The following is a 17,505-nucleotide window of genomic DNA, read 5'->3' as shown; positions in this document are numbered from 1 at the left end:
CCTCCCTCGCTTTGATTCACACTGCTGTAGGTCTCCAGCGGAGCCGTTTCTCATTTCAATCAAATTAGCCTCCTTTTGAGATCATTAGCGGATTATTGCATGTGGCTTTTCTACTGGGAAGTTTCCCATTACGTAAATCCCTGTGGCCTCTCTGCTTCATTGGGTCGGCTTTTGTAGTAACAATTTTCATGGAAATGATTTCTCGCTCTCTAGTAGTCAGCCTTCCTGCGCAAAATCCCCAAACTTCAGCTGGAGTGAAAGGGTTAGATCATGGTGCTCATCGGTCCCTCTCTGGGCTTGGCTGGCTGGCTGGGGTGTGCCATGCGTGGGTGGGGAGTGTGGAAGAAAGGGAGCCTAGCCCAGGGTGTGTCTGCTTGCCTGCAGCCTGCCTGTCTGCTTGGGTGTCCTTGCTACTAGGCAGGGCAGGAACAGAGGACATGCTCTGACTCTGTTGTGGACTAGACCTGGTGCAGCGTGGAGGGTTGACCTTCAGTAGTCATGAGGTGTGTTGTGACCTGGATGCTGGCCTGCCTTTGGCTGGAGCCTCTCTTGCTCGGACTGTGTATGGAGGGTCACTGGGGGGGCGCTCTCACGGTAGGCCACGTTTATTTATCGAATGGAGAATTTCTAGAATAGAATTTCAGCAATGACCATGTTCATTTTTAACGTTTTGCTACTTAGTCAAGTTCTGTTTTCAAGTGGTTTTGTACAGTAGTGACTGGATCTACGGTACTGCACATGCTGTAGAAGACATGGCTTGCATCCCTGACTCTCATATTTATTGCAAGCACTTGTTCACTTGTTGTTGTAAAGACTTTTGCTTTCATAAAATGTGTTTTAAACCAATAATCACATCTGCAGGCCCAACTAAACAGATCCACATGCAGTGAATCTCCTAAAGCCAGAAAACATTGGCTCATTGTCTGGAAGTGATTCCCCAAATTTGTCCTTGAACATCAGATGTTTTAAGTGCTCACAGCAAATTATCAGTGAAAAGCAGCCAAAACAGCCTGAGCGTATTCAAAGGAGGATCTGGACAAAATCGTGGTGTTAGTCAGAGACCCCAGACCTCAATCTGTCTGTGACTAATTCCTTTACGCTCATTTTCTGTCTCCTAGGATCTATCACCTTCTAGAAGCATCCCCAAGCATGCAGACAACATTCCACAAGAGAATGTAGATGTGGTAGTTGATGAAAACCCATTTAAGGAGTTTTCTAGCCACACCAGAGTCCAAACCTCAGACAAGAAAGGAGAAGACCGATGGACATTCCCCAGATCCTCCCTTGATGACATGATCGACCTGGACTCCAACACCCACAATCCCTCTGACCAGAACACCTCACTCCGTTCTGATTCCAAGGTTCTGATGGAGGACAACTTGCTGCTGCCTGCTGGGTCGACAGTGGAGGCGGTCTCAGAGGAGCGGGGAGAGACCGGCAGAGGGTTGGCCACACAGAGAGGTCTGTGGGAGAGTGAAGTGGAAACATCCTCTGGTCCTCACCACCCTGGAACAGAGACGGTGCTGCCCAGTGAGGGGGATATGATTGTGGGATCTGACAGTAGGATGTACAGGCTCCTGGGTGGACCTCCAGGGCCTATCGGACCACCAGGGAAAAGAGTATGATTCACTTTGGATACGTTATGCCTGGTCATTGTCAAGTCATCTGTAGAACAGTGCCACTTCTACTTAGATTCCAAATGTTTTCCTTTTTAATGCGTTTACCAAACCTTTTTAACTTCCTTTCAAACTTTTTGTTATTGTTGTAAGTATGGTTTATGGAAAACCTGCACAAACATTGTGGTTACATTTCTCCATATTACAGGGATACATAATAACATGCAGACTACAAATTAAAGGTTTGATAATACGGTAAACATTTCCAAAGTTGCAACATGAATAATGTACCACACAGACTTACAACTGTATTTTTCTCTATTAAATCATCATAGATGCACTGCCAGACACTAGTCTATTCAAGGCAAGCCAATGTACTAACATTTATAGTCACAAACCATTCATTGACTTTTTCCTAACAGGGGTGTGCTGGCCAAGAGGGCTATCTTGGGTTTAAGGGTGACAAGGTAAGGACACTGGGAGGAACAGCTGAACCGTATGGGTATACAAGATATACATACTTGTGATGTGGTTTTGTAGTTCATGTTGACTTTACTGTACTGGGCTTTCTGTGATCTGCACTTGGTTGAACATGACTCATTGTCCCAGAATGCCCTCTGGTCTGCTTGCCATTAGGGATTCCAGGGTGAGAGGGGGAAGGAAGGCAAGCAGGGTGAGACAGGTCCTCCGGGGCCTGCAGGACTGCCTACTCTCTACCTGTGGAGGAACTCAGAGGAGGACTGGACTGCTTTTAGGGTAAGACCAGCCCTGAGAGACACAGCCATCACAATGGTCTGGCTAGGCTCCCTGTCTGGACAATACCAAAGCCCTTCCCTTGTCACCCTGAAACCCAAGATGGCCTCCTTTGCTAGCGCATCTCTCTTGTAATCAAAATGTTATACCAATGCCTAAATTTGATATGATACATTATCTATGATTACAAGCAGTATCATTATAATCCTTCTGTTTATTTTCGCATTCTTCCGAATAGACCCAAGATGGAGTATAGTCACTTTGTGAATAGAAGGAGCTTAATGAAGAAAGGTCATTGTGGTGTGCAAAGCGTTTTATCACTCGTGTTGTCTGATATACAATCCATAGCCCGAGGGTCTGAATTTGATTAGTTTATATGAAATTACAAAATGTTCTTTGTCTTGATTAGAGTTGATTAACCTTTATATAAGTAATTCTGCATGGCAAGTTACTGAAAATATGTTTGAGAAATCAACAAGAACCAGATTTTTTAAAACATATTATTTATAAAAGTCCAATGTTACAATCATACACTAGACCCCTTATGAATTTCATACACAGAATCATCTTGTATCCGATTTCGGGATTTAATGCTCGCTGTGCAATCTGTACATTTAAAACAGCCGTGTTTATTTCGGACATAAACATACTGATCCTGAAACGTGCTTCCTCAACCTAGCCGAGACCGAAATACATCTGCCAGCTGATTAGATTAGGCCCGCGGCTGGTTTTTCCATCAGTAATGGAAGAGTAAACCTCAGCAGGTTTTTATAGACTCTAAGGTCCTCTGTGACCATCAGCGTAGAGCGGGCCCTCTATTTCAGGGCGTGTGTGTGTGTGTGTAATCCTCTCCCAGTGTGGGGAGATGGACACAGCTCAATAGGGACTGGACCAGTAAGATTCAGGCTTGCAGCACTCTGATGTACAGTAATGAGGGCTGATCTGTCTGCCGAGCATTGTAACCCAAACCCCCCCTGACTGATGCCACGGTCAGCCCCTTGCTCCGGTTAACCCCCCCTTCCTCTCCTGTGAAAAGGCCCCAGCACTGGCTGTGAATGGGCGCAGTGTTGCCACCAGCCAGCTGGGAGGACACTGGGGGGCTCTGACAGCCTATTAACCCCCTACTCAGCCTCCAGCTTACCGGAGCAGGGTCCCCCTGTGGTGTCCCAGGTACAGGGGAGGTCCACGCTTCTCATAGCTGCCTGAGCTTCACCTTAACTGGGCCTGCGAGCCCTGCCTTGCCCCCCGGGACAGAACCAGCGCTGTGGTTCCAAGGCAAATATTGTCCCCGGGCAAGAGAGCAGACCGCAACGTTTTATTAAACCAGCGGCCCACTCCCAGCTCTGGGTTCGGCAGTGACAGCGTGCTCTGTGCCACCCTCCCCCAGCCGTCTGTGGAAGTAGAGATCTCAGTATGGGGCTCTCAACACTTTGTCCAGGACTTTTTGATTTGGCCTCAGCTCAATGCCCCTGTCCTAAGTGTTACACCAAATGGTGTGTGAGAGTTTACATTGAGCAAACAGTCGCGTGTTTCCTTTCCACGACGCGGATGAAGTAGCTGGCTCCCATTTGAGCTCGGATGGCTTGTGCTGTGGTCTACCCTGGCTCATGGCAGAGTTCACTTGGATGTGAATCCTTTTATAGTTTCAACTTGAGTGGCTCCGGGATTTGATACACATACTCATTTGTTGACCTCTGCTTTCTTCCCAGCGATCGACGTTTTTCCATTTGCTGCGGGCGGGCTGGCCAGTAAGTACCAAAGCTTCACCGCTTCACTTCCCAACAGGCCAGAGTGGCTGTAATGTGTATTTGACGGACTCCTTCTTTTCTCGAATCCCAGATGGAAGCGGGACCCCCCGGGTCGGACGGGCAGATGGGCAGGCCTGGACCTCCAGTAAGTCTTCCAAACACACACGGTGCGCACACACAACAATCACGCTAGGTTAGAATCATGCTGATGCAGGAGGACTGTTGTGTTATGCAGGGAATCCCTGGTGACCACGGAAACGACGGAATGCCTGGTGAAAGAGGAGAGATGGTAACTATGGACATTAAACACACTGTACACACATCAGTTATTGGATCAATGGACATTCTTATTTATTCTAAAAGCAGCCCTCTCAGCGTTTTGGTTCCTAAGGCTGTAGATCTTATGATTCCGTTTGTGTCCCAGGGATCCCCTGGGCCAAAGGGTGTGCCCGGGCGAGCGGGGACCTGTGGCAGAGATGGCAGCAACGGCCTGGATGGCCAGTCTGGCCCACCAGGACACCCAGGGCTCAAGGTAAGGTTAGAAAGATGAGTCTACAGACTAAACCAAAGCCTGTAGGAGACTGTACTATACAGCCTGCTAGATGCTGTACTAAACCTTTGGAAGCTGGAAGAATGACAACCAACTGCCAGCATGTCATACCATTTTTTTATATACCGGTATTTGTGTATTTGTATTTTTTTTACAAAATAGTTGTCTAAAAGACACATTTGATGTATTCATGACATTAACGTTGTTGTGTTCATGACAGGGTTTCCCAGGGTATAAGGGAGAGGCAGCCTCTCCTGGTGAGAAGGGAGATGAGGTGAGAATGCAACTTTTCCTGCCCTAGCTACAGTAGCTGAGGAATCTTTCTCACCGCTAATGTTGTGTACGGTAGCTTTGAGTGCAGGGATGTTAACGCTTTACAACCCTGGTGCACCGACACAACGTTACATGCACATCATGTCTCTCTCTCTGTTTCTCACCCTCTCTCAATCTATGTCTCTCTCTCCTGTTTCTGCTTCACTCTGCCTCTCTACATTAGGGGTTTACTGGTGAAACGGGTCCACGTGGAGATCGAGGGAAGACTGGAGAGAAGGTCATTACAGCTATCTACCTGCTTTACCAGCTGATGACATGAAATGACTGTCCTTTTAAAATATCACTCCCCTTTTTATCCTCTCACTGTCTGATATGGTTTTCCACAAAGATATGTTTCCATCGCCCTCTAGTGGATGGAAATATTATTGTGCGTTTTAGCTGCCAACCACTGTGGCATGACAGTCTTTTGAATGTTCTCCAGGGTTCTAAAGGGGAGCAGGGGGACCCTGGAGCAGTTGGCTCACCTGTGAGTATGGCACAGGATGCAGCAGATCACCTGATTCCAAAAAAACACTTAGACACAGGGGATTGTATCACATGAAGTCAGACGATCGTAAAGGCTATCCAAAATGCCATGACACGTGATTGTTCTCGGCTCAATCTTGATTTCAGGGCCCAATGGGAAAAAGAGGCCCCCAAGGGCTCCCAGGAGCCCCTGGACCTGAGGTAAGAATAAGCCTGCTGTATCGCCTGTTACTGCCAGTTTGACTGTTGTTGATCTTGTCTCTTACTTGTCTCTCCTCCACATTCATGTGTTTGTCAGGGAGATTCTGGATATGAAGGAGCACAGGGCCCTCCAGGGTCAGTGGTGAGTACACATCCCTCCAGTGGCCTGCCACACCATGAACGTCCCCGTGTCGCAAGCCTGCAGTGCTCCATACGTCTGTGTGTCTGTACAGGGAGCTCCAGGGGTCACCGGTGGCATCGGAGCCCAGGGGGTGAATGGCTCTGAGGTGAGTAGATCGACCTAGGGGCGACGGGGTGGAGGGAGGCAGAATCCTCATCGTCAGAATACAGAGCCTCACTTGACCAGAGTCATCTTTGGATATTGTCACGGTGACCATTGGCGCTGTTGTCCTTCCAGGGCGAGGCAGGCCCAGCTGGTCCAGCAGGTCGTAAAGGCCCTCCAGTAGGTGTTCATAGCTTCTCCTCTCTGCTACATCCATGACCTTGGTAGAAAGAGTATCATACCTTACCCAGCTACCCATCATGAATTCTTTCCGTCTCCTATAGGGTCCGCAAGGGTTGTTAGGAGAAAGAGGGCCGATTGGACTTCGAGGACCGCAGGTAAGGATCTATGAGTCATGGACAGTCAGGGGAGTCCACAGAGAACAGTAAAGTGTCTCACGGTTGTTAGGGATGGTGTCGGATTTTTACTGTTGTTGGCCAGGATGGCACACTATGGTATTTCCCCCTGAGCCTTGTTAGATAGCATCTGGAGATGGAAACCTCCATCTTGAAATAGCCTTTTAGTCTGACTCGGGAATGAACGATGAATACACTGTCTTAAACCAACAGGGATATCCAGGGAAGGGGGGCCCTTCAGGTCTAAAAGGTGACACGGTGAGTTGTGTGTGTGTGTGTGTGTTTTATACGAGTAACACTGAGTTCCCTAGTCGTTCACCTACTTGTTGTACTATTGAAACGGATGAATGTGTAATTGATTCCTCTCCTGTTTGTTTGCAAGGGGGAGGCGGGGCCACTGGGCATAAAGGGCTTGCCAGGCATTGACGGAGCCATGGTGAGTCTTCTGCGTCTCCATTTTCATGTGTCATGTGACGTACACATTTGTCATGTGACGTACAAGTCTCAGCCCCAGTTCCCACTGCATTATGGGCCGTAGGGCTGACAAGCATTCACAACACAGGAGATTGAGTGTATCAGAACCTTTTTGTAGGATCTAGGTCATCCTAGTGTATTTCAATGAAGGGTTCCTTTGACAGCCTTGTTTTTTGACTTATGGCCGCTCTGCAGCAATAAAGACGATATCAAGAGCATCCCAAAATCCCCATGTGGCTCCCATCTGAGTTGGCCACTCTTTTAATCATGAAAAGCCAAGTTGACTTCTCACCTATTTTACTAGTGTTCCAGCTGGCGCTTCGCTCCGGGTTTTAACGCCTGGTTTTTCTAAGGCCTCATAACAAATGAAATGGATGCCATCTTTTTGGAAACGCCAATTATATTTAAGGGGGGTTTCCCTATCGGGAATGAGGTTGTTTCCATCTCGAGTCTGAACATAGTATGTGCCCTTATCTTACCTCAGTAAGCAGTTAGGCTGGTCAGTCAGGTCTGGGAGTCTGTCTGCACAGGACATCCAGATTATCCATAGCATCTGAATTGACCCTGAATAATGGACTCAAGATTTCCATTTCCCCCCCACTCCCTGTCTCCTAGGGGATGCCTGGAATCTGGGGTCAGCGGGGGATACCAGGTGCCACTGTGAGAGATCCTTCTTTTTCTGTTCATTTTATTTTCGTGGATGAAGCATTATTCGAATAGATCCTTGCTCTATTAGTCTGATCTGGACTGTCCCTGCAGGGTTTTAATGGAGTGGACGGAGACAAGGGAGACCCTGGACCCAAAGGAGACCAAGTACGACGGCCAGTGGTTCGTGTAGTTCACCATCGCATACAAACTAGAGACAGTTCTTTGGTGTTTTGATTCAGTTGTTTCCACAGGGTCCTATTGGGGCTCCAGGGGTCCAGGGCCCTCAGGGGTACAGAGGGCAGCTGGGCCTGACGGGTATCCCTGGGATTAGAGGCAAGGCTGGTCCCTATGGCAGCCAGGTACATAGCTACTATTAGACGAGTCAAACCGTCAAGCTGTAATTGTCTGAATAAGAACATTATATTTGTTTTTTAAACTGACTAAAGAATGTCAAGAGGGTTCCTGGATCCTTTGGGGTTACTTGTCAAACATGACTTTCCTGAAAGGGCTTCTAATTCCTTGTTTCCCTCCCCCCAAGGGTGAGGATGGAGATATTGGCCACCAGGGGATGGTTGGAAAAGAAGGCCTAAAGGTCAGTAGAGTTTACTTCAGTCTGGTGGAGGGATTACAATAAACCAGAACACTGAACTCCCAGGTTTCATTATCCCTTGTTGTCCACTTTCACCTGGATTATATGAGTCGGTAATGGTCCCTCTCGCAAAGACTAGCTCAGTAGAGGGAGGCCGGAATGTCCGAGACTTACTATTGCAGTGCTCGTATAAGCACCAACTGTATGTACGTGTTTGACATGGCCTTTACTGTCCGTATCTTGTTTTGTCTCACACCCAAGGGCCATAGGGGACCTCTTGGACGACATGGGAAGATAGGCCCCAAAGGACCCAAGGTAAAGACTTCCTTGATCTCTTGAATCTCTGCATCCATGACCTCTGTTATGTCTCGCTCATACTGACGTTGATTTGAATCCTCTCTTGACTGTCTGTCGCTGTCTTCAGGGCCGTATGGGACAGCCTGGTCTGTTTGGTACACCTGGACTACCGGTAAGAGCTGAAAACGACAGAGGTCAGTCTCAACTGACCGTAACAGCACTGACCAAGCTCAGTGCATTTTAGTTTCAATTTAGTTTCTTGCTAGGTATTGTCCTGTACTGTTTGTGTGTGTGTGTGAGAGACATGTTTGTGCCTGTGTGTGTCCTGTTGCAGGGTTTTAGAGGCAGCGCTGGGATAGAGGGAGCAGAAGGAAAGCCTGGTACACAGGTTCCCATGTTATAACTTTTAATATCATGACAAATTTAGACCATTTGATTATTATTTGCCCTAAATGCATAGCGTTGACACGTATAGCAGGGTTGATCACAATTAAGATGTTGTTTTAAAGAGACGAGATACAGAGATAAAGTACATACATTGTTGTCAGGAAACCTTCGTCTAACTGGTGATGTATGTGCGACTCACAGGGCGTCTCTGGTTCAACTGGCGCGTCCGGACCGAAAGGAGACAGCGTGAGTCAAGACAAACGATGTTGATACAGATGTAACCGTCTGTCCTAAGCCTGGGGGCCAGTGTTGTCATGTATAACATCACACAAACGTCAAACTGTCAAAGTACAAGACAAGATAGGACACTGTCAACACATTTGCTGGCTCATGTTCGTGCCTAGGGTTTTGTGTTTCTAGTGAGAGCACTCTTGCGTGAGACAGCATGACTCAAGCTATGAGTTGGTAGATGGGAATGTCCGTACACAATACATACACAGAATATCATGCTATTGATCCCTTAAATGATCCTTTTTTGATCTTGTCTTTTGTCTCAAGGGGTTTCCTGGTCTTGGGGGAGCGACAGGACAGACAGGGGGTTCCGGTGCTCTGGTAAGTCCAACTTTACTCACCGAAACATTGATTCACATCTAAAGGCATGTACACTACATTGTCCTTTCACTTATTTTATAAAGCGATCTATATTTACGAAAACATTACCCTGTGACTTCAACAGGGGCATCCAGGAACGCCAGGCCACAATGGCAGTCCAGGACTATCTGGTGAGGGGGTGAGTAGGCAATAAACCCATGTAAGGCCTTGTGACTGTGCCAATGGGTATTTCCAACAGGACACTGAAATAACTTGTCCCTCGTTTCTCTAGGGCTTCACAGGAAAAGCAGGAGTTGAGGGCCCCCAGGGGCCAGTGGGCATGTATGTAAGTGGGACCTGACCTGTGTGACAGACGTTTTTTTTTTGCTCATGCTTAAGTGTCCTAAATGTCTTCTGAAAGCAGTTTGTATAATCCCACGGTGAGAGCTCATGCCCTGTGCAGGTGTTGCTGAAGTGGTTTTCTTTTCCAAGTCTGTAGGAGGGCAAGGTGTGAAAGAGAACCACTTAAGCCCATTTCCAGCACCTGCACTGATTTGTACGTGACTCCTTTCAAATTCGACGAAACGTTCTTGTCTAAGAAATAACAACAGAAAATGTCCTCACATAGGGATACCCTGGAGCCATGGGTTTAACAGGTAGACCAGGCAACATGGGAGAGAGGGTAAGGGATATGAACAAAGATATTCAGTCAATTTGCTCCCTTCTTACAGTACATTTCATATTGAACAGGCACAGTATGATGGCGTTAATTGTGTTAACTTGTCAAGGGCGACCCTGGTGTGAGAGGTCTCTCTGGTCTACCCGGGAAGATTGGACCATCGGTAAGTACTGTCTCTCCGAGATTACGGTTTTGTTATTGTTTTACATTTACTGGAGAAATATCACTGTGCTGTACTTAGGGCATGTCTCTGTGTCGTATAGGGGGGGCTGGGACCTGTTGGGGAGAGAGGGCCCTCTGGACCTCAGGTGATGGAACAGCAGGCTGACATGTTGAATTTACGTTGAGGGTACTCAGGGGACAGCCATTTCAACCATCAACTTTTGATCATAAAGATTACATTTATTGATTTTAAATGTTTTCTCCCAGGGGCATCAAGGAGAAACTGGGCCTAAAGGCACACAGGGAGCACTTGTGAGTAACTGCAATAGTCCAAATGGACTTTGGTACAATGCCATGTTCTACGCTCACTCATAGCTATCATACACATCTTGTTGCCCCAGGTCCTTGGTACTGTAATGACAAGTGTAACTGTTTTCAGGGCCCCCTGGGCCTGCCAGGCCCCCAGGGCAGTGTTGGGAACCCAGGCCCCCCTGGGAGCCAGGGAGCTCAGGGACCAGAAGGGCCACACGGACAAACGGGGGTTCCAGTGAGTGTGTACTTTTGATCTTGGTTGCCTCATCATCACAACCTCAATATCCATGTTAGATATGGATTCTTTGTCTTACAGCATGTAGGATTTACGAATGAGGAAATTCAACATAATTATACATCAAACTGTTGCCGTTGTCGTTCCCAGGGTCCTTTGGGTATGGATGGAGTGCTGGGGAAGACTGGGGAAAAAGGAGAGCAGGTTAGAGTGCACACCTCACTGCAACGTTTCAGTGGCTTATCTGAAAGCGGGTAACAGCGCCAGCTACGGTATTCTGTCAACCATTGTTCACCTCACTCAGGGAATGCCAGGGCCTAGCGGTGACATGGGGCCATCTGGACTGGATGGGCAGCAGGTTAGCCGGTCCACGATGATAAACCTCAGCAGTATCGGTAAAGTAGCTCTATTGGACTCTGACTGTCTTTCCTGCTCTCCTACAGGGTCTCCCAGGACCAGCTGGGGAGGAGGGGCCACCAGGGAGGAAAGACGAGCAGGTCAGTGAGACGTTTGCTACCTGAAACCCCCTCCCCTAAAGTTCGACTCCTACCATGAGTTTTGCACACCATCCTTCCCCTCACTCCTCTCCCGTCCTTCCGTCTCCTTCCCCCGCAAGACAGGGAGATCCAGGACCCGATGGGAAAGCAGGCCCCAGGGGCCTCCAGGGGGAGCCAGGCCCACAGGGCTCCCACGGGGCGCAGGGGGAGCCTGGGCCAGGCGGTACAGAGGTCAGCCGGAGCGCCGTCTCGAGGGCACAGAGCTGTTCTCCAGCCCCCTGGCTGTACACGGCAAGCTCCCCGTGTGGTTCACGTGCGTCGTCTGATTGTCTGTTACAGGGAGAGATGGGAGGGTTCGGCGGCGGTGGGGATTCAGGTCCTAAAGGGAAGAAGGTTTGTGTAAAACCTTAGAAATGATTATGCCGATATTCATTTGCTTTTATTAACAACGGTTTTATTAATAAAATACATTGATTCACGTCTAATTTTTCCTGCTGTTTGTTTCCTGAAGGGGGATGTGGGGCCTCGTGGAGCGTCTGGTGCAGAGGGGCCCCCGGGGACCCCAGGTAAAAATGGGGAGAGAGGACCTAAAGGAGACCAGGGCTACAGGGGACTACAGGTGAGGGGGTGTACGAGGAACAACTCTGGATCTGGATGTGCAGTAATGTGTTGCTGGATATGCTTGGTGGAGTATTTTCTTGTACCGTTTTCCCTCCTGTTGTCCTAGGGTCAAAGGGGCTTGATGGGGAAGGCTGGGCCCTCAGGTCTGTCTGGACTGATGGTGGGTATGACGTTCACAGGCGTAGATTAAAAGCTCATCTTATCATTGTGTCATTCTTCTTCAAGGACAGTGCCTGTGTTTTTTTTCTCCAGGGTTTCCCAGGGTATTTTGGGACTCCTGGGTCTGAAGGAGCACAGGGACAGAAGGTATGACTTGTACTATGGGAATCTCACCCAGTGACGGTGATGTTATTGTTGTGAATAGTAAAAGGGAGGTGTCGTCTCTTTAGGGGGAGAAGGGGTTCTCTGGTTTGACTGGCTTTTCTGGAGCCCTTGGCCCTACGGTACAGCTATGGACAAACATCCTGTACATTTACACATGTGACCCTTCTAAGGTAGCCTTGTTTATTGATGTTGTCTTCTGATGACAGGGCATGCCAGGCAACAAAGGACTGAAAGGGAACACAGGCAAACCGGGACCACAGGTCAGTATGTGGCTGAGGCTTCAATATGAATCTACGGCTCAAACAAGTTAGTCTTGAAACCTTCTGTGTTTTGGTTCCAGGGTGTAGGAGGAAGCCTGGGAAGGCTGGGAGAACTCGGTCCCAAGGGCTTCCTGGGACCTGAAGGCCCCAGAGGGGAGCCAGGAGAGGAGGGAAAGCCAGGGGAGCAGGTGAGTGGGACCTGATTCGACATAAACTGACATCACTGAACGATGGAAGCTGATGACTGAGCTTGTCAACAGGGTGTAGATGGGGATGAAGGCAGCCTAGGGCCCTCTGGAGCTCCTGGGCCTGAGGTAAGGAGTCTGAACCACGTCCACATCTACTGTCCGTGCGTTTGAACCGTGTGAGTGGAGTTTGAGTTGTCGTCTCCATTTTCAGGGCCTGTCAGGGGAAGTGGGACTTGAGGGGGGTGTCGGGCCTCCAGGACCACTGGTTAGTGATTCAACTACTAGTTCGATCATACCTAGATACACAATGATGACAAGGTGGACTTAGTCAGCATCTTGCTTTTGGTCTCCAGGGACCTAAAGGAAGGTCAGGACCTGAGGGAAGACAAGGACAGAAAGGTCAAAAGGTGAAGTCAAACGTGTCCAGTTTTTCTCCATTTTTATTCATCATTTCTATGAGTATTTCTGTTATTTTGGAGTGTAACTGTCACATTTCTGTGACTGTATCATTGTCTGTCTTTGCATCAGTTCCAATAGAGCAGGATTTCTTCCTGTTTGTGTTTCAGGGGGATGATGGCCGGGTTGGGAACCAAGGAAAAACCGCCCACATTGGAAAGAGGGTCAGAATCTCCTCTTGCTTCTGTAACAGAGCGTGCATTCGACCTCACTAGATATGGTTTTGAAACTCTGTTTTTATTTCCACTCAAGGGGAAACGAGGGAAAACTGGAGACAGAGGCTTAAGGGGAATGACAGGCGAAAAGGTCAGCACTGAATCCAGACCCCAGGAAAATCTAACACGATTACACATCGCAGATGCCATTAGAAAAACAGAGCGTTTGACCTTTAATACAATGTTAATTTACTTGCCACTGTGAGAGTGCATAAGGTCAACTGGGTATCACATTTAATGAAAACCTGACCTTTCTCTGGCCTACAGGGGAAGAGAGGAGATTTGGGTGCAATTGGGCCACCAGGGAGAATGGGCTCTTACGTAAGTAACGACAACATCTGGTTTTCACAATCAATGTCAGTAGGATTAGGATATATTTCATCCCTGTCTATCAATTTTCTATCCATCTCAAAGGGAACACCTGGCCTACCAGGAGAAAAGGGAGACATTGGCGTGAAAGGTGTTATGGTAATTGGTATTGAGCACTCCAGTAACGTATACCTCATCTACAGTATGTGGTTATCTGTAAAGGCTGCAGAGACAGAGGTGCTGGTTGTGATTTGATGTCTCTGTCCTGAACATGCAGGGGGAGAAAGGCAGTATGGGACTACCTGGGCCTCTCGGAGGTCAGGGGCTGAAGGTACTGTACTACTCTGCACTGAAGATGTTTTGTCATCCAATACTTCCGGTGCCCTTGGTCTATTCTCGTCATTCCGTGATTAGGAACAGCTGTCAATCATGGTCACGGAAGTACTGAGTCAGGGGGTCTCTGTTTCAGGCAACACGGGGACCTGTGGGGAAGAATGGAAGAGATGGCCCCAAAGGGGATCAGGTGAGAGAACAGTTAAGGGGAACTGGATTGGAGTTTCTTATCAAATAGCCAGTGCGTTTTGTCTGTGTAACTTTGAGGTAACAATGTGATTGGCTCTGTCTTTTCAGGGGAATATTGGTCCGACAGGGGGGTGGGGGACGCCAGGTTTACCTGGACTTCCTGTAAGTTGTCCCTTCTTAGTGAGTCTTTGCAACTGACTGTGCGAGACTGAAAACATGAAGGAGAAGAAACGCCAATGTTCTCATTCAATCTTTTTTTTTTTTGCTTTCTCTAAAGGGTTTGTTTGGAGTAAAGGTGAGTCTAGATCAACTTTCTAAATACCTTCAGTTTCCACAATGCTGGGTGACTCATTCATGGAGGTATAATTCTGTATTTGGGTCTCTGTCTGTAAGACTTTGATTTGATTTGTATGTCTGTGTAAATATCAGGGCCTGAAAGGATTTGCCGGACAAACAGGTGCTGTTGGACAAAGAGGAATGCCTGTAAGTATGCCCCATCTGCCTCATATCCACCTGCAGGTGAATAAAAATAGTTTTCCATCCATTATAGCAACTTGGCATGTACAGCGGGTTTACGTCATCATTCTTTGTTACTGTGTTATGTAGGGACCACCTGGGCCCCAGGGAACCTCTTTGAACCTCACTCTTACCAAACTGAGGGCAAGTTCTATCACTGCGTTAGGTCCAAATATTTGTTCCTAAACTTCTATGTCCTGTATAATTTCTGAAAGGCATGACATGCATTCTTTGCACAGGGCGTCATGTACATGTCCGACAAACCCAACTACGTCCTCGTCCAGAGTCTTTTAGACTCCCTGCAGCAGGATCTGCGTTTCTTCGTGGATCCACCAGATGGCACCAAAGAACACCCAGCGACCACCTGTCTGGAGCTCTGGTTCTCCCAGCCCAGCTTGACCAACGGTTTGAGTTTTATCCACCATAGATGCATCTCAAGATTTAGCTGTCTTTAGAATGAGAATCCTCACAGATACATCCTGGTGCTGGTATATTTTTCAGTGTCTAGTATTAGAATCTAATACTAGACACTGAAATCTGATAATGAGATTGACTTGCGCTGCTGAAGGGCTGTATGCTATTTTTCAGGGATGTATTACATAGACCCTAACCAGGGCAGCCCTGCAGATGCACTTCTCGCCCACTGTGACTTCACAGCTGAGCCGAAGACCTGCCTGTCTCCACTGCAGCCTCAGGTGCTTCCTCCTTCCACACATCCGGAATCATAAAGTGTGACTTCACTGTTTACTTACATGAACGAACATTTTCGATGTCTGAAATAACACGCAAATGAATCTCAGGTGCCGGTAAAAGCTTGGCTGAAGGACTCTGGAAGAGATGACTCGTTTTACTGGTTGAGTGCAATGGAACAAGGCTTTCAGGTGATTGTCAGGTACAAAGACTTCCCAGTCATTCTGGCATGCCTTGTGTTTGTTTTTGAATCCACATCCTCCATCTTGGTTCTACCAGTTTGAATATCCAGGAGCGGATGTGGTGCAGATGAGGTTCCTGAGGCTGAACAGCAGGTTCTCCAGCCAGAACATCACATTCTCCTGCCAGCAAGGGACAAGGCAGGGATCCCTGGAGAGAGAAGTCAAGTTCCAAGCCGACACACGAAGAAAGAGCTACCTGGGGACTTTACGAGACTGTGTGGTACGTTTTGTTTCCAAGCACCAGTCATGACGGTGAGAAAAAGGGGGGGGGGGGGGGGGGGGGCCCTGTGCAGCGCTTGTAACGCATTCTCGTTTCATTTCCCACAGCCTTCTGAAGAGCTCCTCTCTGGATCGCGTGAGTCAGTGTTCCAGTTTGAGAGCGAAGACCTCGATATGTTGCCCCTGAGAGACCTGGGTGTGTTTGGCAACCGTGACCTCATACAGGAGTTTGGCTTCACGGTCGGGCCTGTGTGCTTCAGCTAGGAAACACCTGCTGCCAACCCGGGATCGCCACATCAGCCAGTGGGAATATGACTGTGAGACAGGCGAAAAGGCATTTTTCCTCTTGGGATGTTCTTGTTGCCTGGCAAGACAAAGCAGAAGTACTGTATCAATGGGATAATATGTCTCTCTCAAATTCCTTTTACTTTCATTCCAGAGGCATGAACTCTTTCGAGGGTCCATTTCCAGAGACTCAAAGTTCTTTAAAATTACATTGAGTAATGTACATTGTGTTTACATTTATTAGATTTAAGTGGTGCTTATTTATGTTTTTTAAATTGAAAGTGTCCATGCAGTTTTTCTGTTTTATCCAGGTAAGGTTGTTATACCCCTGCACAGTGATGACCGCAGTCTTCTTGTACTGTAAATAACTTATAATTAAACAATACTTAACAATGTGTCCCAAATTGGACACTTTTTACTAGGTCTCTCTCGCTGCAAAACCTTGCACACACATTATGATCATTATGACAGTACACATCATGAAGCATCAGGACATTCTGTGATACTCCTGTTAGCTGTAACTGAGAAGGATGTGCTGGCAATGCATGCTGGTCTTTTTCCCGCCAATCATCTTAACTGTTCAAATGTTGGGAAATGTATATGCTCTTGTGTTTAAAAGCCCAGGATGGGAAGTCATACTTCAAAATAATGACTTAAATGAATAAACGAAGGAATGGGTGCTCTTCTATGTCACATGAAAAATAGGACTGATTCGTTTCACATTTGTATCTGTTAATATGCATTGGAGTTATTACACACTGTGTACATCTTGCACCTGTACCAGCAGCGAAAGGAAATCAGTTTTGCTAATCAGGGTGATTCTACATCACACAGTGAATGTCTGCGTTAGTGTGGAGGATGGAATGAGGCCTCCAGCTGATGAGAATAATTGTGTGGTATAAGACGATGCGTTGATTTCCTGATAATGAGTTGAATTAAACAAGAGAAACCAGTATTGAGATTTGTGAGTCTACAGAGAATACAGATGTCCCAGAGATTTGTGTATTAGGTACGGGTAAGGCAGTGGTATACTTTTTTTTTTTTTTTTCTCTCTGGACATTTTTGACATGCATATGAGAATCTGGTCTAGATCTCAACCTCCATGGGGACTGGTAATATATGGTCACTGCTCATGGGTACTTGCCTCTGCGAATACTATTGTCTTGGGTAGTTCCCTCCCTTCCCCTCTGACCCCTCATCTTCTCACATGCCCTGCTGGCTAGTACTACAAATACAGAGGGTAAAAAACAGCATGGGCAGTTCAGATGACACTCACGGTAGGGCTCCTCCTCCCCAATAGTGACCCCACCTCCTTTCCCTGAACATCCTCCCCCTTTCCCTGAGGCCCCTCCCCATTTCCTGATGGCTCCTCCCCCCTGGCACAGTGGCTCCTCCCCCCTGGCACAGTGGCTCCTCCCTCCTCACCATAATTCAGCAAAACTTCGGCTGCCTCGCCGGCCAGCTAGTGCGAGGCACAAAAAT

The 17,505-nt window shown here is 47.7% G+C and overlaps 1 protein-coding gene across 1 annotated transcript in view; it reads left to right on the top strand.

The window, feature by feature from the left end:
- si:dkey-61l1.4 (collagen alpha-1(I) chain) overlaps positions 1–16,967 on the top strand; it is a 28,209-nt gene extending 11,242 nt beyond the window's left edge. The window contains exons 7-68 of the mRNA XM_047048752.1: positions 1,119–1,619; positions 2,039–2,083; positions 2,253–2,372; positions 4,079–4,117; positions 4,209–4,262; positions 4,353–4,406; positions 4,542–4,649; positions 4,888–4,941; positions 5,164–5,217; positions 5,422–5,466; positions 5,613–5,666; positions 5,764–5,808; positions 5,900–5,953; positions 6,085–6,129; positions 6,234–6,287; positions 6,519–6,563; positions 6,688–6,741; positions 7,395–7,439; positions 7,539–7,592; positions 7,679–7,786; positions 7,966–8,019; positions 8,278–8,331; positions 8,441–8,485; positions 8,648–8,701; positions 8,902–8,946; positions 9,259–9,312; positions 9,437–9,490; positions 9,584–9,637; positions 9,920–9,973; positions 10,080–10,133; positions 10,234–10,278; positions 10,400–10,444; positions 10,572–10,679; positions 10,830–10,883; positions 10,984–11,037; positions 11,123–11,176; positions 11,300–11,407; positions 11,516–11,569; positions 11,688–11,795; positions 11,904–11,957; positions 12,050–12,103; positions 12,187–12,240; positions 12,328–12,381; positions 12,462–12,569; positions 12,642–12,695; positions 12,781–12,834; positions 12,923–12,976; positions 13,136–13,189; positions 13,278–13,331; positions 13,508–13,561; positions 13,655–13,708; positions 13,827–13,880; positions 14,019–14,072; positions 14,180–14,233; positions 14,349–14,366; positions 14,501–14,632; positions 14,678–14,731; positions 14,827–14,992; positions 15,176–15,282; positions 15,388–15,468; positions 15,557–15,739; positions 15,847–16,967. Of these exons, the coding sequence (XP_046904708.1) occupies positions 1,119–1,619; positions 2,039–2,083; positions 2,253–2,372; positions 4,079–4,117; positions 4,209–4,262; positions 4,353–4,406; positions 4,542–4,649; positions 4,888–4,941; positions 5,164–5,217; positions 5,422–5,466; positions 5,613–5,666; positions 5,764–5,808; positions 5,900–5,953; positions 6,085–6,129; positions 6,234–6,287; positions 6,519–6,563; positions 6,688–6,741; positions 7,395–7,439; positions 7,539–7,592; positions 7,679–7,786; positions 7,966–8,019; positions 8,278–8,331; positions 8,441–8,485; positions 8,648–8,701; positions 8,902–8,946; positions 9,259–9,312; positions 9,437–9,490; positions 9,584–9,637; positions 9,920–9,973; positions 10,080–10,133; positions 10,234–10,278; positions 10,400–10,444; positions 10,572–10,679; positions 10,830–10,883; positions 10,984–11,037; positions 11,123–11,176; positions 11,300–11,407; positions 11,516–11,569; positions 11,688–11,795; positions 11,904–11,957; positions 12,050–12,103; positions 12,187–12,240; positions 12,328–12,381; positions 12,462–12,569; positions 12,642–12,695; positions 12,781–12,834; positions 12,923–12,976; positions 13,136–13,189; positions 13,278–13,331; positions 13,508–13,561; positions 13,655–13,708; positions 13,827–13,880; positions 14,019–14,072; positions 14,180–14,233; positions 14,349–14,366; positions 14,501–14,632; positions 14,678–14,731; positions 14,827–14,992; positions 15,176–15,282; positions 15,388–15,468; positions 15,557–15,739; positions 15,847–16,002 (4,545 nt within the window). The 3' untranslated portion in view covers positions 16,003–16,967. The remainder of the gene's footprint in view (positions 1–1,118; positions 1,620–2,038; positions 2,084–2,252; positions 2,373–4,078; positions 4,118–4,208; positions 4,263–4,352; positions 4,407–4,541; positions 4,650–4,887; positions 4,942–5,163; positions 5,218–5,421; positions 5,467–5,612; positions 5,667–5,763; positions 5,809–5,899; positions 5,954–6,084; positions 6,130–6,233; positions 6,288–6,518; positions 6,564–6,687; positions 6,742–7,394; positions 7,440–7,538; positions 7,593–7,678; positions 7,787–7,965; positions 8,020–8,277; positions 8,332–8,440; positions 8,486–8,647; positions 8,702–8,901; positions 8,947–9,258; positions 9,313–9,436; positions 9,491–9,583; positions 9,638–9,919; positions 9,974–10,079; positions 10,134–10,233; positions 10,279–10,399; positions 10,445–10,571; positions 10,680–10,829; positions 10,884–10,983; positions 11,038–11,122; positions 11,177–11,299; positions 11,408–11,515; positions 11,570–11,687; positions 11,796–11,903; positions 11,958–12,049; positions 12,104–12,186; positions 12,241–12,327; positions 12,382–12,461; positions 12,570–12,641; positions 12,696–12,780; positions 12,835–12,922; positions 12,977–13,135; positions 13,190–13,277; positions 13,332–13,507; positions 13,562–13,654; positions 13,709–13,826; positions 13,881–14,018; positions 14,073–14,179; positions 14,234–14,348; positions 14,367–14,500; positions 14,633–14,677; positions 14,732–14,826; positions 14,993–15,175; positions 15,283–15,387; positions 15,469–15,556; positions 15,740–15,846) is intronic.
- Positions 16,968–17,505: the final 538 nt, after the last annotated feature.

This window comes from Hypomesus transpacificus, chromosome 24 (genome assembly GCF_021917145.1).
Source record: "Hypomesus transpacificus isolate Combined female chromosome 24, fHypTra1, whole genome shotgun sequence".
NCBI lineage: Eukaryota > Metazoa > Chordata > Actinopteri > Osmeriformes > Osmeridae > Hypomesus > Hypomesus transpacificus.
Note: the sequence above shows the minus strand (reverse complement) of the source record. Positions and strands in the feature narration are given on the sequence as shown.